General features: G+C 36.6%; 1 protein-coding gene across 2 annotated transcripts; it reads left to right on the forward strand.

The window, feature by feature from the left end:
- Positions 1-693: 693 nt before the first annotated feature.
- On the forward strand, positions 694-13,852 carry NTS (neurotensin). Of its 2 annotated transcripts, XM_027897600.1 has the most exons (5): positions 746-764; positions 901-978; positions 5,103-5,164; positions 11,238-11,462; positions 12,965-13,852. In XM_027897600.1, exons 2-5 carry the CDS (start codon positions 918-920, stop codon positions 13,109-13,111), a joined length of 495 nt encoding a protein of 164 aa, XP_027753401.1. In that variant the 5' UTR covers positions 746-764; positions 901-917; the 3' UTR covers positions 13,112-13,852. The 2 variants fall into 2 exon arrangements, with proteins under 2 accessions (XP_027753400.1, XP_027753401.1); XM_027897599.1 differs by having other exon boundaries at positions 694-978.
- Positions 13,853-15,942: the final 2,090 nt, after the last annotated feature.

Genomic DNA, 15,942 nt, shown 5'->3' on the forward strand with positions numbered 1-15,942 from the left:
TCCCTGCGCTGACCTGCAGGTGCTCTGCACGGAGCCTGTTCTGTGCGGGTCGTCGAGTGAGGATACCTAGTGTAAAAAGCATCCGGGAAAAGTGCATCTTGAGAGAAATGTCTCTTAGTAGCGCTCGCTCTCTTGAAACCGCAGCGGGTGGCTGTGGCAAGCGCTCTTCAGGAGTAATAGGGTCGGGTATCATGATTTTTTCGAATCTATGACTGACTCTATCAAGTGACTTTCCATGCAACATTCCTGCCCATGGCCAGAGTTATATCCCTACCGTGCCCCATGTCAGGCGTTCCCTGCCCATCCCCGGTTTAACACCGCTGCCCGTTGGCAATGTGCGGTTCTCTCCCCGGTTGTTTCCCTTGCTATTGGGAAAGGTTCTACAGACAAAGCGCATCAGGCGTCAACCGAACGAGGACCGCCCCTGGCCCCACGCCGTGGGACCAAGCACCTGCGGAAACTTTTTCTTTTTTTAAAATTTATTAATAACAATAATATTAAAAAAAATGGAATGGGGACCGTTCCGTATCACAGGATGGTTCCCTTTCGGGCAAAGCCCGTGCGGGGCGCGCCCCGCGGCGGTGGGTGCGGGGGCTCGCCGTGCGTCAGGCGCACAGTGGCGTCAGCGCCGGCGGGCGCGGATCGGCGGGGAAGGGGCAGCGGGAGGGGGCACGGGGTATGAGGGGAGGAGGGAGGGATCTTCGTCAGGAGGCGACGGCGGCACCGCCGTGACATCACCCCGCGGCTTATATAGTTGGGGAAGGGTCTGGGTCCCCCGTCTGGTGCCTGCAGCCGCCCGACAGCAGGCGTGCGGAGGGCGCAGAGCGGCGGGGCTCTCTCTGTTTGTCTGTCTGTCTCTCTCTCCGTCTCTCCTCAGGATTTATGGACTTTACTTTCTAGAGGGCGGCGCGGCAAGGATGAGAGCCCAGCTACTGTGCGTGGTGCTGCTGGCCCTGGCCTCCTGCAGCCTCTGCTCAGGTAAGTCCCCCCCGCCGCCCTGCGCCGGGTCCCGCCGGGCGCGCCCCGCACCGCCCGTCCCCGAAGTCCCCCAGACCACTCGGCACTGAGTCGCTCCCGGAGCCGTAAGAGAGACCTAAAGGAAGGAGGTGAAGTCGCTTTGGGCCCCCCTGGCTGTCCCCAGTAGGCGCCCGGGAGCTGTCTCTAATAACGGGCTGCGGCCAGCATCGTGTTTTGTATTAGTCCCCTAACTTTCTTCCTTCATATAAGCCATTCTTTCTCACGGCATCCATGCCGTGGAAGTAAGTGTAGACTAGTTATTGAAAATAGAAATCAGTGTAGACCATCTTCTGGGTTGTGCTATCTCATTCGTGGTTCATGGAATGTCATATATTTCAAATTATGATAGAAATTATGATTTCTGCATCTCATGAATAGCTGCTGTAATCCAAATCAACATGAATATGTATGCACTTTCGGCACTTTTTAGTGAGAGAAATACAGTGTTGTTATGTGGGGAAAAAAATTGCTAGCAACTGATCTGAAATTATGACCAAAAAAACGCTGAAGCAGATGCAGATCACGAAATAGGAAGGTTAATGTAAGTGCATTTCTTCTCGAAGAGCAACTGCTTTAGAAGACTCAAAAGGAGTTAAAATGCAATGTCTACTCCTTTGGAAAATGATAGATCTGAAGATGTACCATTTATATCCCAAGTTTATGACAAAAAATGGGTATGGTGATGATTAAACAGGTGTACACACAGAGACAGGAAGCAGAATAGCCTGAAAAATCCACTCTTAACTAACTTTTGAATTACCTTGATTTTTAACTCCACAAAATTTAGTGAGCAAATTTACAACATATTCACTTTTCAACTTCAGTATTCAGGAGGACTCAGAAATCCTAATTCTCCTTTCGCTGAAAGTTTTCAATTTGTATTCCCTGCAGAAGAAAAATGCAACACATGTAATAGCTGCATTTTATCACTGTTTAAATATAATCATTCTGTATACTGTAGAGAACTGGTGATCTTAGTGACAAGGCTTGACATTGCTTTTTTCACCCCATCTATTTGAAGCTTTTTCAACAAATTTTTGTATTCTAGTATTTTCGATGAGGCAGTTTCAAATTTAATTCTTTGTAGAGCCTGAATGAAAGCCCACTAAAGTAAAAAAAAAAATCAATGGAAATTAAAATAGGTTTATAAAAGAAAAAAACAAAAGCAGAAGCAAAATTATATGTGTAAATAACATTGATGGTTTATTTGCATGAAAATTTGAAATTATTTTTAAATGAGAAATGCCATGGACAAGTTTTTGTGAAGGACCCTAAAGCAGTTTTACCTAAAATGGTCAGTTATGTCAAGTGATGGTTAATTTTGATTTGCTTTTGAAAATGGTTTGCCGTCAGGGGAAAGTGTGTAACTGGAGAATGTAACTGTTCCTGTAGAATATGAATATATGAATAGAAACTATTTTTCTTGTCAGTAGAACCAAGAAGACATCAAACTGTGTGAATTTTCCTCTGATTTGAATGATAATGCATAACGAGGCTTTTTATACGTTGCTCTCTGAGAGTCTGTTCCTTTTATGCTTTTGCTCTTTGTCCATTTCTTTCATTCCTGAATTACCTGGAAGTGTTTCCTTCTCTTCGTCCAAGCCTTGCTTTATTTTTCATTCAAAGAATTTTGACTAGACTGTCAGTTTTGACTAGGCTGTTCTCTAAGCTTCTTTTCTCAATCCAAATGCTTCTTAATACCTACCCACTTTCCATGGCTGCAGCTACCTTTCAGCCTCAGTGGTGTGGAAGCTATCTTACATCCTTTATAGAATATAAAAAACAGGTGCTAACCAGACACAAGTCCTTTTATTGTTCTCAGCAGGCATGACCCAGGACACCACAAATCATGATGCTATCATTGTGTGTGCTTCTCACCTGTTCACAGGAGTTGGTAACAGTGGTAGAAATTCAGGTGATGTGATCTTGTGCTGCCAGCTGAACTTTGGGTAGTGGCAAAGCGGTCAAGAAGTCAGGTAAAACTGACGACCATTACTGCTGTGAGGAAGAAAAAGGCATTCGGTTGGAAAATAGTTGCTAGTGACTTGCCATAATACTGATCTACAACCAGTCTTATTTGATATAAAAATGTTACGTATTAAATAAGACTGTTTGTAGATTAGTATTACAGCAAGTTACATCAGTACAATAACTTAATCCAAAAAATAATAAATGAATGTATTGTGTTGGTAATGCAAAGGTGAGTAGGAGCATCCCTAGAGAGGAATGGGATATGTGTAACACACAGAAGTTTTTGATGACCCGGATAATAGAACTGAGAAGCAGTGCAACAATACAAAATACAATAGCTTATGAAATAATACAAATTCCCATTAAAAGCTGCTTTTAACCAAAGCACAGCCATTGCTGAGGAAATAAAAGACTTGATCACATTATCTAATCTTTTTTTTTTTTTTTCTTCCTTTGGTGTGTGTGAGATACTAAAGTTTTTCACCCATGAGAAACAAATAAAATAAAAAAATATGTAAGGGAGCTGCCCTCTCTAGCTATTGGTAAGCATTAAGGTCATTAAGTATTGAGACTTCTGATCCAAACTGTACTGTACTCTCTTGAGAACACATCAGGCACAGAGGAGGGCTGGTCTGATGAGCTGGAGAATACAAGGCTATTACAAGAGAGAAGAATAAATGAGAGTCCTATAACTTGGGGCATAGATTTTTCAGTGAAACATTTACGGGATTTCCAGGGGAATGGTTTATGTCCAAAAAGGCACAGTGATTTTGTACTGATCTTTGCTGATCATTGTGTAAGCACCCACCAAAAATCTAAGCTGGGAAGAGCTGTGACTGCTCTAAAAAAAATATTACAAATAGAAATTTATCATTTTTAGTGCTTGAATTTATATATAAACCATGAATAAGTTTGTAATTAGAAATAATTTAGGCTTGAAATCAGAAGAAAGTGAATAAACATTTTAATGGCTTCTACGCTAACCGAAATCCATGACAGATTAGCACATATCTGTGTATATGGTCTCTTACAATCTCATATTGTGGGAAAGTAGTGACACAACATGGTGATGATCCCTGAAATGAAGGCATAGACAGAATCTGTACCCAGATTCAGTGGTAGGGTGTTACATACCAAGAGCATTGATCATTTTAATAAAAGTGAGGTGTGAGTTACATGAATATAGAATAAATCTTGGTTTAGTTGGGTTTGAAATATTAGTGTATTGTTTGGTTTTAGGGCTGCTGGTATGCCAGGAAAGCTAAAAGCTATGTGGAACCCTGTTTCACATAAAGACTTAGAACTGATTTCTGTATATTTCTCCTCTTTGAGCTGTGATTGCTACTACATTTTCAAGGCACCAGATCTTGTGTTGTGATTCTTTACAGCACAAAGTAGAAATGTGTGTGTCTTGTTTTCTTTTTTTGAAATAATTTTACCCTTTTCACCAAATCGGAAGTCTTGCAAGTCTGCTGAACTATCAAAGGTCAATTAAATTAGTGAAGAAAATCCCAAGACTTCCATTCAGAATGTTTTCTTTTTGTATATGCACTGTCAAGATATTGGATCACAAACTGGTCAAGCTCAATTCCCTCCTATCAGTAAAAATATCCTTAGTTCAAGATAGAATAATCAAAATAATCAAGACTATTGATTATTAATCAGATAATCATAACTGCCATTCACCTAAATGCTTAGAAGCTACTTAAATAAATATTATTTGAAAATAAATATGCAAATTCTTCACCCAAAGCAGAGGTAAAAAAAAATTATTATGAAAATCATAATGATTTTGAATGAAGAATAGTGCAGCAGGTTTTTTTTACTGAAAGGACTGCACTTCAATGGCCTGTCCACCACTGAGTTGAGATTAGTGAACTGTTTCATTTACTTCAATAAGCTTGATGGTGCTTTAAAAATTTAGTGAGTATCAATTTTAACATAATGTTGCTGTTACCTGAAGACTCCTCACTGTCCCTCTAGGTCATTTTGCTGTGGTTTTATCTAGATTGTGTTTGTTTTTCAAGATTCATTGATACAAGTTCTGTATACCAAATTGAAATGTCCATGATTTATGATCAAATAATAAACATATGTTTCTGGTTTATTCCCAGATTCAGAAGAGGAAATGAAGGCATTAGAAGCAGATTTATTGGCCAATATGTACACATCAAAGGTAATTATTTTTCCTCTTTTAGCTGATGGGGAGGGAGCAAAAGAATTCTCATTACAAACCCAAAAGTCTTTGCACAAAATAATAACCTGTGATCTAGGCCAAGAAGTTCAATGTTAGGTTTTACTTTGGTCAAGATTTCCTCCAGTTCAAAGGAAATTTAAAGGTGTTGATGTGACACAGTAAATGTGTTCCTCACTTGTAAGACTGGTACTTTCATTAAACTGTCAAAACTGTATTATGTGCAGAGATGTAAATTTATATGAGGAAATGTGTTTCCAGTGTGATTATGCCTGATGAAAGCTAAATTAACCTTGAGTCAAATCTGTAAGTGCTATTTTTATGCGGAACTTTTGCTATATACATATAAAATTAGAACAGTTGCAAAGCAAAAATTGTTAATACATATGCTGATTTTGATTTAAGAATTTAGTCATAGTATTAGTACAGGAACATGGGGACATGACTGTGAAAATATTAACCTGATAGATGGCATTTCCTTGACAAGTTGCCAGACTGTGAATGATCTACATGTTATTTAGTACAGATAGATAAAAAAATCAGTTTTAACCTCATATTGACAAGGTGAAGCAGCAAGTGTTGCTCATATGTGTTGAACAGGTTGTTAGACAAATAATTTCTTAACCCTATTATTTTCCACAGATGATCTAAGAAATATATGTCTGACATACCTTCAGCAATATATTAAAGAATAAACCCTGAAACAAGTGCCATAGGTTTAAGGGTGAATATTTTTATTTATTGTTCCAATGAAGTTCAAGTGGTGCTTAAATTTAGTAGACAATAAAATGAGAGGTTCATAAGCCAATGACTAGTGGAAGGTTAAGTACAAAACCTTCTAGGAAAACTTCCACATTTACTGTATTTGCTTATTTGTGAGCTTTTCCACAGAATTATTGAATAGATTAAAAGAAGAAATGAGGCCAGAAAATATATTTTTTTTAATCTGGTCTGGCAGTTCTTAGGTTTCTATGCTCTTTAATGTCATGGTAATTAACCTAAGATGACAAATAAATGTGTTTGCTACTCACTTTTTTAAGATACAGAAAAATTTAATAGCTACTCTTTTTCTGTGGCATATTTAAATGTAAGAGGTTGATAAAAACAGTATTTTCTATGTATGGCAAAGCATAGTATGCCCTGGAAGGAAAACCTGCAGCTATTGGTATTTCTGCTGCTGGCTTTAGTGGATCTGTGAACATAACCTCCACTTTTCCTCCCTCTCACCACAGCTCAGGTAACTCAAAATGCACAAATATATTGCTCCAGTTGATAATGTAATGATGTTTGCCATAATAGTCTCATGGTTTTTCATGCCATGTAGCTTGCTATTCAATTTCTTTATGGTATTTAATACCAATCAAGTGATACGTGACGTTGACAGAAGCAGTCAATTCATGTTGGAGACACTGCTTTAATTCTGCATTATATTGTCTTAAATTACCATCTAAAATTCATTATTTTAGACAATACACATTGTCTCTTGGCATCAAATAAGGCATGGGGGAACTACTTAAAAGTATCCATCAACTCTTCTACAAGAGACATACCACTATTACGTTCATTACTGAAATTAATTATTTTTTCAGTTGTCCTCTACTAACTGTGTAATAGCTGTCTCGTGTTGTGCCAGAGATCTGGTTCCAGTTGAGGACAATTACTGCTCAATTGCATTAACTGTCTTTGACACTGATTTTGTAATAAGCAGCAAAGGAAATCCTGACAATTTAAACTGCTTTAAGATGGAAAAAAAATATTGTTTACTAAAGCTCAGATCTAAAAGTGCAGCAAAGTGGATCATCACTTCTGGGTTTAATGTTTGACAGAAAAAAAATCTGCCTAAGTAGGCACTTGTGAAATATATCATTAAGACTACTGCTAGGGCTTAAACACATACCTTTTGCAACATTCAGTAGTTTATCCAGTATTAGAGGAAGAGTTGCTGTATGCCTCTGACTTCACAAACTGCTGTCCAGTGTCTGCTACCCTTCTTCAAGATGCTCTTTAAAGTCATCCATATGGTGAATCACTCTCCATCCTTAAAGATGAAGACATTTAATAAAGTTAATCACCCTTCCTTGCTGTTACATCTTAAAGAAGATAGAAGGAGCAAATTCAAAATGCTTTATCTGGCTTTTCTCTAAGATAAAATCCAAAAAGCCATTTGGAAGATCTGGTAAAATGACAAAACTGATCTGGTAAAATGACATGTCACAAATACGTGGGCAGTTACCTCCTGTCTTTGTTTCATATCCAATAGAAAACTCTATTCCCAGCTTCCCAAATGATTGCCTGAGAGCAGTACTTCCATGAAGAATGTCCTGAACTCAAAAATGATTGAGTTAATTTGTTAATTGTATTCCACCCCATGTTAATTAGAGTGGGAAAAAAATTTCCTTGAAGAGTATATCATCACCAGAATATACTCCACCTTTGGGATCCCACCTGACACTAATTTTCTGAAGTTTTGGACCCTCTGAGCTTTTCGTTGTTTTAGGATGCCTATTTCTGACTGTATTTGCCCAGAGAGTTTACCTCCTTGTCAGAAGAGATGCCTAGGAGTTACTGACTTCCTTACTCAGTCATCACATAAAAATTCATTAGGTTTACAGGCATAAGTATACACCATGGAAGAACTTCTGCTCTAACAGAACTCAATACTATATCTGATTGAACATAGAGAATATTTTTTATTATGTCTATGGCTACAATCTGAACAAAATTCAACTACTAATCTGGAAAGGAACCATAGAGATCCTACACAAGCTTGAGTTTTTTACTTGATTATGACTTTGTTTTTTATCTGCTTTTATTACATAAAGAAAGGAATTTAAAAACCAGATAATTGTTTTTCTAGAAAACAATAGAATTTAGGAGGTATGCATTACAATAAAAGAAGTTTCTTAAGCAAACTATCAGGAGTATCATTCAAACGTAAATGGAAATAAAATATCATACAAATTATAACTTGGGAATCTTTTATCTTGCATAGGACAAACTTGTTAAAGATCAAAATGTTCTCAAGCTCATTTCTGTTTCTGATACGATTTAAAATTCTCTTTCAAGATACATGATATGTGGGAAATGATATATTTGAGTCTTACTTCAGAAGCATGTTAAACAATGGAAATGCGCACTTCACATTCACTTCAGCGTTAATACCTTTTAAATTCTTGTTCATTCTGCAGTTTCTTTTGTTCCTTCAGATCATTCTCAGATATTTTTCAAGTTAATCTTAAAAAATTAGTTCCATCTTGGCAGATAAGGGTTCCTTGTTCTCTTGTGTAGGTATTTTCCAAAACATTTCTTGAGCTACTGTAGTAGTTATTGCTTAGGCCTGTGTGGAAAATATATCACATATTGGAAATTAACCTGAACATTTGGATTATTACCATCTTAAACTTTGTTTTTATATATACCTTTAGGATAACTGCCTCAGTCATTTTCCATAACTTAAAAAACAAAACTATCTGATTTTCATGCTTGCTGTAATAGTGAAGGAGAAAAGTAACATGATCACTCTGTTTGGTGATTGGACATAACCTGGAAAACTCCATATTCAGTTAAAAAAAACCCCAAAGTTTACTCTTGAGTGAAGTTCTTAATTGTTCATAGTCTGACTTCATGAGCTGGTAGCAAGATAAGTCAGAAGCAGGTGTACCCAAGTAAAAATACTTCGAGGTGATATATGCGTGGTATTAATAGGAATGAGACTCTCATCACAAACAAAGTATACTTGCAGATGGTGCCGAAAAATTGTTTCCTCCTAACCTCATAAGTATCACAAAAGACCAATTTCACCTAATGAAGTCTGCTCTTCAAGTATTTTACTAATACACAGGGTAAAATTCCTTTAAACATAGACATGCATCAGGCTGACACAAAGTAGTAACTTTAGATCAAAAAGACTCTATATATTGTGCAAGAAGGCATAACAAATTTCCCTATCCTTTACTCTTCTCTTTTGTTCCCATCCACTGGGATTTTTGGTTCTTTTATAGCTCAGAAGTCTCTTTTGCTCATGAAGCACTGCTTCTAAATTTTATGCTCCATTGTAATTTAGCTGTTACAGTGGTAGCTTGCATTTCTTTTGTATACCCAAGAGAGAAAAGTGCACTGGAAAAGCCTCCTCAATTGCTGTAGAAAGCTCCATATTTTTATATTTCACAAATATTTTAAAACAGACTGAAAAACATTTTGAAATTGCAGTGGACACTTTTCCCTAGTTTATCTTCTGTTAATAAAATCAGATATTCTGCAGAGAGATTAATTTTATTTGAACCTGTCATAACTTTTCAAATCATTTGATAGACTAACTTGAGCATTTAGATGGGACAACAGATGAGCTCTAAGTGAACAGTGCAGAACCAATTACAAGCTTCCAAATAAGATTTGGGATTTGTTTTCTTCTTATCTTCAAAACAAAATACTCTTTACTTATTTTTTCTGAACCATGTCAGGAATCTGTGGTTCTATTAAGGGGCTAAATCATTCTCATTTTGAATGCCATGTGTATGACAGAGGTATATTGGAGTAATGATCATGGCCAAAAGGGAATTTTTTTGTATCTGTTGCTAATAGTGATGCCAGCTGTTCTTGTTTCTTCCTCATTCCTCTCCATTTTCTTTCTTTTCCCTCAAAAAATAGGAAAGTGTAGCGAATATAAATTATTTATAAATATATTTATATTTATAAATAAATTTGCATACAATGCCCCTTTGTTAGGCAGGTGTTTTAAAGAAACAGGTTATATGATTACCTGATGTACAGCTAAGTAAGCACTGCATTCACACTCTTAATTAGTGCTGTCAAGTATGTAAAAGGCAATGTCTGTGTTAGTGTAATACCTATATTTAACTTAGTACATTCAAGAAAGGAAGCAACCACATTTCAGTTCATTGGTAAAATCTAATCCTAATGTGCAAGGCAGTCCTTGCCACTAATAAATAGGAATTTGCTATTTGACTTTTGATTGGAGATTGCTGTGTCACCAATGGTAGTTTAAGGAAACTAATTTCTATACTAACCACCAAAAGGAATACAGTATGAAAGAAAAAATTAATAGTGGGAGAACCGAGAAAGTGGCAAAGACATGAAAAGCAGCGAATGAGATAGGAATACACTTTTCATTTACTTTTTTTCCTATTGATAACGAAAATGGAAGAAGACAACTGCCACAACTGCATGGAAAGAACAATACCAGTAGAAAAGTAAATTTAAGGTTCCCTAAATTTTTTAAAAGGATTGAAAAGTTAAATAGCTCATAAATAATGTAAGATACTGGAACAAGCAAAATTTGAGACAAAACCATGATGAAATTTCTTTATTTCTATCTTTCTGTAACATCTCTGAGCAGGTTCGTCGTGGACCACCTAAATATAGTTGTTTGCAGTTTTTCAGTCTAGTTACCCAATCAGGAATACTTTGTTTGCACAGATCTGTTTTACGTTTGCTCCATCTTCCTCTAAGCCTGTAGCTTAAATTAACATGTCCCAGGCTCTTGACTCCCCAGCATCCAAAACTCCTGGGGTTTACGGACTCCGTAACTTCAGACACAGCCTCATCAGACAGATTGTGCTAAGGCACTCTGTTTTTTTTTCTCAGGGAATTTTGAAATGATTGGTATTTGTTCTGAACTGGGGAGGAGCATCTAGTTAACCACAGGCATCCAGTTTGCATTCCAAAACTGGGAATTTATCCAGTGGGCTTGATTCATTGTCCTTATTTACACCTGTGAATTTATATTATATTAATTTCCATCTATGTTTTGTTTGCACCTGTGCAGAATGGCTATGAAATGCTGTCATTCTGGTTTGGTAGCAGTTTGGTTTTTTCATCGTGTTTGTCTACCTGGGGGGTAAGGCTGTGGGGAAGCAGAATTGGTGTGCATAATAAATGAGCTGTCCTAAGTTCAGCACTCTATAATTATTGTCTAAAAGTTGACCATATGAAAAGTACTTCAGAAACACAAACTCGATCCTAACAAAATGTTTGAATGTTGCACATGATTACTAAGAGCCAAAACACATTATATAGTGGGTATTTTTATTTTCAGATTAACAGAGCAAAACTTCCTTACTGGAAAATGACCCTGCTAAATGTCTGCAATCTTGTCAACAACCTAAACAACCAAGTGGGAGAGACAGTAGAGGTAGATGAAGAGGATCTTGTTTCAGGAAGACAGTTTCCCTCAGCTCTGGATGGCTTCAGCTTGGAAGCAATGTTGACAGTATATCAACTCCAGAAAGTTTGCCACAGCAGAGCCTTTCAGCATTGGGAGGTAAAGAAACCTGTCACAAATGCATGTTTAACTTCTTTTAACTCTCTGGCTCTATTTTTAGTGGTGTTGTAAAGTCCATATCCATCTGACCCCCGTCACATGTCTAATATTCCTTTTTTAATAAGAGTTGAGAATTAGTGCAGTCTGAGTGTATTTTTCGTAAAACAACCCGTGGATAAATGAGAACTTTTCTTAGCTGGATACTCTCTCCACTCTATGTAGCCGTTCCAGATAATGAAACAAACACATGAAAGTGATCTCTATGCCAGAACACATAATTAATACACCTGCTTAACAGTTGTGAAGTTTCTCAGATTTATTGAGGCATAAATAGATGGAGTCAGTGTTTTTGTTTTAAGACCCTAAGGCAAACTGGATTCAAAATGCATGGACAGATGCCCATGTGTACCTACCATTTACTAGGTACTCTGGGTTTCATATCACTTTTAGGAAACTGGCAGCAAGATAGTTCTTGCTTTTTGTTTCCCTGCACCTAAAGAGGGCCCTGGAAGTTGACATTGTGACTGTATGAAAATTATTGCTCTTGAATAGGGATTGTTTGTAGTCCATCTGTGATATTTGTTGTAGTGCAGTGATCAGACAGAAGCACACTAGGCACAATCCTCTTGCATTGTTAAATAATACACTAAAAGCTGCTTTGTGTAGCTAAAAAAGATATCTCGGTGTTACTACTTACTTTCCAGTAAACCATATTTCTTCAGCTATTTCAGGTTCATAGTCAGTCTACTGGAGAAAGCTCTGTATATAACAGGTTTATTCTAAATCCTCGTATTTGCTGGGACAGTTCATGCAACAGACTGCAACACCTCTGAGAACTCCCAAGTAAAACTAAAAATCCAATTGTATATACAAGTTTGATTACAAAAATTTGGCTTCTTGTGCTTTATTTAATTTCTAATTTGTTTATTACACATTTTGATTTTTTGGCTGTAGGAAGTTGCAGATTAAAATATTACTCAAAAGCTTAAACAAAAAAGCAGTGCAGGTGTTTAGCTTAAATGAGTGACTACAGAGTGACAATCATTAGGAAGTTTTCAGTCAACTTGAATTGTAGTGCAAGGAGCTTTTATACCAGCTTTTCCCTGTAGTCAAAACTAATGATCTCATTTGTTTCAGTGGAATTTAAATATCATCTCTGTAGGGCTCAGCTGATCTTTAGCCTGATCTAAGTTTTATGTCTTGCCTTTGGTTTTTTGTGGTGTTTGTTTGTTTGTTTGTTTGGTTTGGTTGGGGTTTTTTGTGGTGGTTTTGGGTGGGTTTGTTTGGTTTTTTTTTGTTTGTTTGTTTTTGTGTTTTTTTGTTTGTTTGTTTGTTTTGTTTTGTTTTGTTTTTTTTTTGTTTTTTAAAGCCTGCAACTATTGTAGTAGAGATTTTTCTTGGTGGCATGCATTAAAGTATTTTTTAAAAATTTCTAGGAGTTTATAATCTTCATTACCAAAAAAAAAAGTTGATAACATAAAGTCTCTTGTTGCATCCTACAGTTACTTCAGCAAGATGGTTTTGATCTAGAGAACTCAAGCCAAGAAAAGGAAATAATGAAGAGAAAAAATCCCTATATTCTGAAACGGCAGCTACATGTGAACAAAGCTAGAAGACCATACATACTCAAGAGAAGTTCATATTACTGATGCAGCAGAAGAAAACAATGTATATTTAGTTTATAGGTAACTTTGCATTATGGTTATCTTATCTAAATCTAAAATTATTCTTGTGTGAAAATATACTATGGAAAATCAAGATGATATCATAGATGTGTCTTTTTTGCAATTGCTGTTTCTCGATTGTGAATTTTTCCTACTTGAGATTAATTGGACTGATACATTTGCAAATAAAACTAGTTTTTAAGCATGATGTATTGTAGAAAACTGAGATTTCAACATACAACAATCTTGTAGTCTTTTCCAGTTTTATAAAGCACACCAACATAACACCAAGTACATTGATATTGACCATAAATACTACTGAGAATCTTACAGTTTCTTAATACAACGTCAAACATACATATGCTCGCAATTTTTTGTATAATATGCTAGTAAGAAGTGCCACAGTATTTTATGTATTGGCCATTAATTTATTAGGGAATAGGTCTAAGGAAAGAAGAGAATATTATCAACTAACTGTTAAATGGCAGCTTCAAAATTAGTATTTTAAATAACCTGCTTGTAAGTGAATTTTAAGTTCTTGACTTCTAACTTGCCACTAAAGACTAATTATTTAAGAAAACAATAAGTAACTGAGACTTTTAAAAAGTATGCTAGTGAAAGCAAACCCAGATGTGCTTCATAGTCTTGTATATCACTAACTAAATAATTCATTAAATAACTAAAAGAATTTACAGTGTTTACCTAATCTATGAATGCTCAGGAAAACAAAAAAAAAAGAAGACAAAAGGTGTTTCGTGTCCCAGTGTTGTCACTGTTAAAAGTCAAAATAGTAATCTGATCACATGAGAAACTTGGGGAAGTATTTGAAAGATGAATTGAAATTAGAACATCTTAAAGTTACAATTAAAAGGCATTTCCTTTCCCTGCCTCTACAAGTTTGTAATAATAGTCAATTTCAAGGTTTAAGACAGTCTTGGAAGCTAATTGAGAGGGAAGTTCGCGGCATGGGAAAAATTGTTCTCAAGCACAAGGAATCAATTTCCACCAGAAAGTTACACATTTTCCAGCACTGAGCCTGCGATGTGTGCATGAGATTTGGGATCTCAATGATTCTGAGTTCCAGGCTGAAAGGGTTGGGGGCCACAGCAACTATAAAAATAGAGGGATAGTGCAAGCCCTGTGAAGCCTGGATGCTCAGACCAAGAGGCAAAATGGGATGAACATTTTTTTTGAAAACTTGCCTGTTTCCTGGTTGAGTTATTTTCCCAAAGCACTTTTGCAAAAACAGACAACACTCCCCCACACCACACCCTGCCAGAACTACCCTGTAAAACTAACCAACCAAAAAAAAAAACAAACCTAAAACCCAAAAACACCCTCAACCTCCCCCACCCCCCCCCCCAAAAAAAAAAAAAAGAAAAAAACCAGACTCAAAACACAAACACTCCAAATTTCCAAATCCTCTCACAGGTTAGGTTTTCTGCCAATTATTATTAAACATATAAAGGAATATGCATAGAAAAAACATACCCTATACCAGTGGTTATACTAACTTTGTTACATGGGGAGGGATGGAGTATTTTGCAGTAAAATTTGTTTTCCCTATATTAAAGCTAATTATATTTTCTTTCTCAATGCAAATGTTATTAATTTATTCATTCAATAACCGTTAAATGTATGCACTGATAGGATATGACTGAGCATACAATAATTATTATAATAATCACTATGACTTGAATACAGCAAAGCACTTAAGCACATTCAGTCTCAATATTTTAAATACTTCATGTGCTTCAGGGTTTTGCTTAAATAAGGTTCTAGTAAACTCATACATTTCACTTTTTTTTACAAAACTGTCGTATAATTAGACTGGAAACCCAGTACGTTTTCAAGTGACTAACATTCTCTTTGCAACAGACCTATAAGATACCTAGTCCTATTGTGGTTATTTTACATTCTAAATTATCTTTTGGTCTGAAATTACAAAGCAGAACTGAATTTGTTCCAAAATTCACTGCTAGCAGTATATAAGGAAAAAATAAAAAGAGACTTCAGATTGCTTTTTTATGAGAAACAGAAGAATAAGACAAAGAAATAGGTTGCCATTATATTTTTCTCTCATGCTCACTGTAAGACTATGAGCTAAAAAAAAAAAAAGTAAGGTAAGGTAATATGGTCTTCGCGTCTTCAATGTACACTTTTCAAAAACAAAACCACCCTTCCATGTTTCATTTTGGAGGTGATTTAGATATTCAGGGTGATGGCAGAAGACCTCAAATAATGTTAACTGTTTTGCCCTCATATAGTGCTCCATGCTCAAGTTGGATTGACCTTGTGACTCTCTACTTGATCCTTGAAGTGCAGAGCTAAAAGATTAGTCAGACTGGCTGAAAATGGCTTTAAATAACCCATTTCCTTTCAGCAGACTGTGAGTCCACATACAGCCAGCTATTGTGTGTCACTAGAGAGGGCAGAGGCTACAGCATGTCATGAATGTATATCTTGTCAGGTGTCCCTAGTCTCTGATGGAGGTGTCCAGGGACCTGTCAGAGAAATGTCATTCAGACTGAAAGTAACTAGATAAGGAAACAAAATCCATAATTGTAACATGGTCAGTTAAGCTACAAAAGCTAATGCTGGCAATTCAGCTTTTTGGTTACTCATGAAAAGCAAGCAGCATTAAAATATTAGAAAACACACTTAAACCATAGGATTAAGCCAGGTGCACATTGCTTGTAAAGGAAATTTTGAATTCTGGGAGACCCTTATTTGCTTCAAACCACTCACTTCTGGCTGTTGCTTCCTCCTGATGACCCCCCGGTTGTGGAATTGCAACCTTCCTTTAGCCTGCACTT

Source organism: Empidonax traillii, unplaced genomic scaffold, assembly GCF_003031625.1.
Source record: "Empidonax traillii isolate 1590-97213 ecotype Southwest subspecies unplaced genomic scaffold, ASM303162v1 scaffold551:size421405, whole genome shotgun sequence".
Classification (NCBI taxonomy): domain Eukaryota; kingdom Metazoa; phylum Chordata; class Aves; order Passeriformes; family Tyrannidae; genus Empidonax; species Empidonax traillii.

What these genes read in the sequence shown, in the direction of transcription:
- NTS (XM_027897599.1), top strand. Translation starts at nt 918, where the DNA reads ATGAGAGCCCAGCTACTGTGCGTGGTGCTGCTGGCCCTGGCCTCCTGC. An exon ending in CTCCTGCAGCCTCTGCTCAG is followed by an intron (nt 979 to 5,102) that starts GTAAGTCCCCCC and finishes GTTTATTCCCAG; the next exon opens with ATTCAGAAGAGGAAATGAAG. An exon ending in GAGCCTTTCAGCATTGGGAG is followed by an intron (nt 11,463 to 12,964) that starts GTAAAGAAACCT and finishes TGCATCCTACAG; the next exon opens with TTACTTCAGCAAGATGGTTT.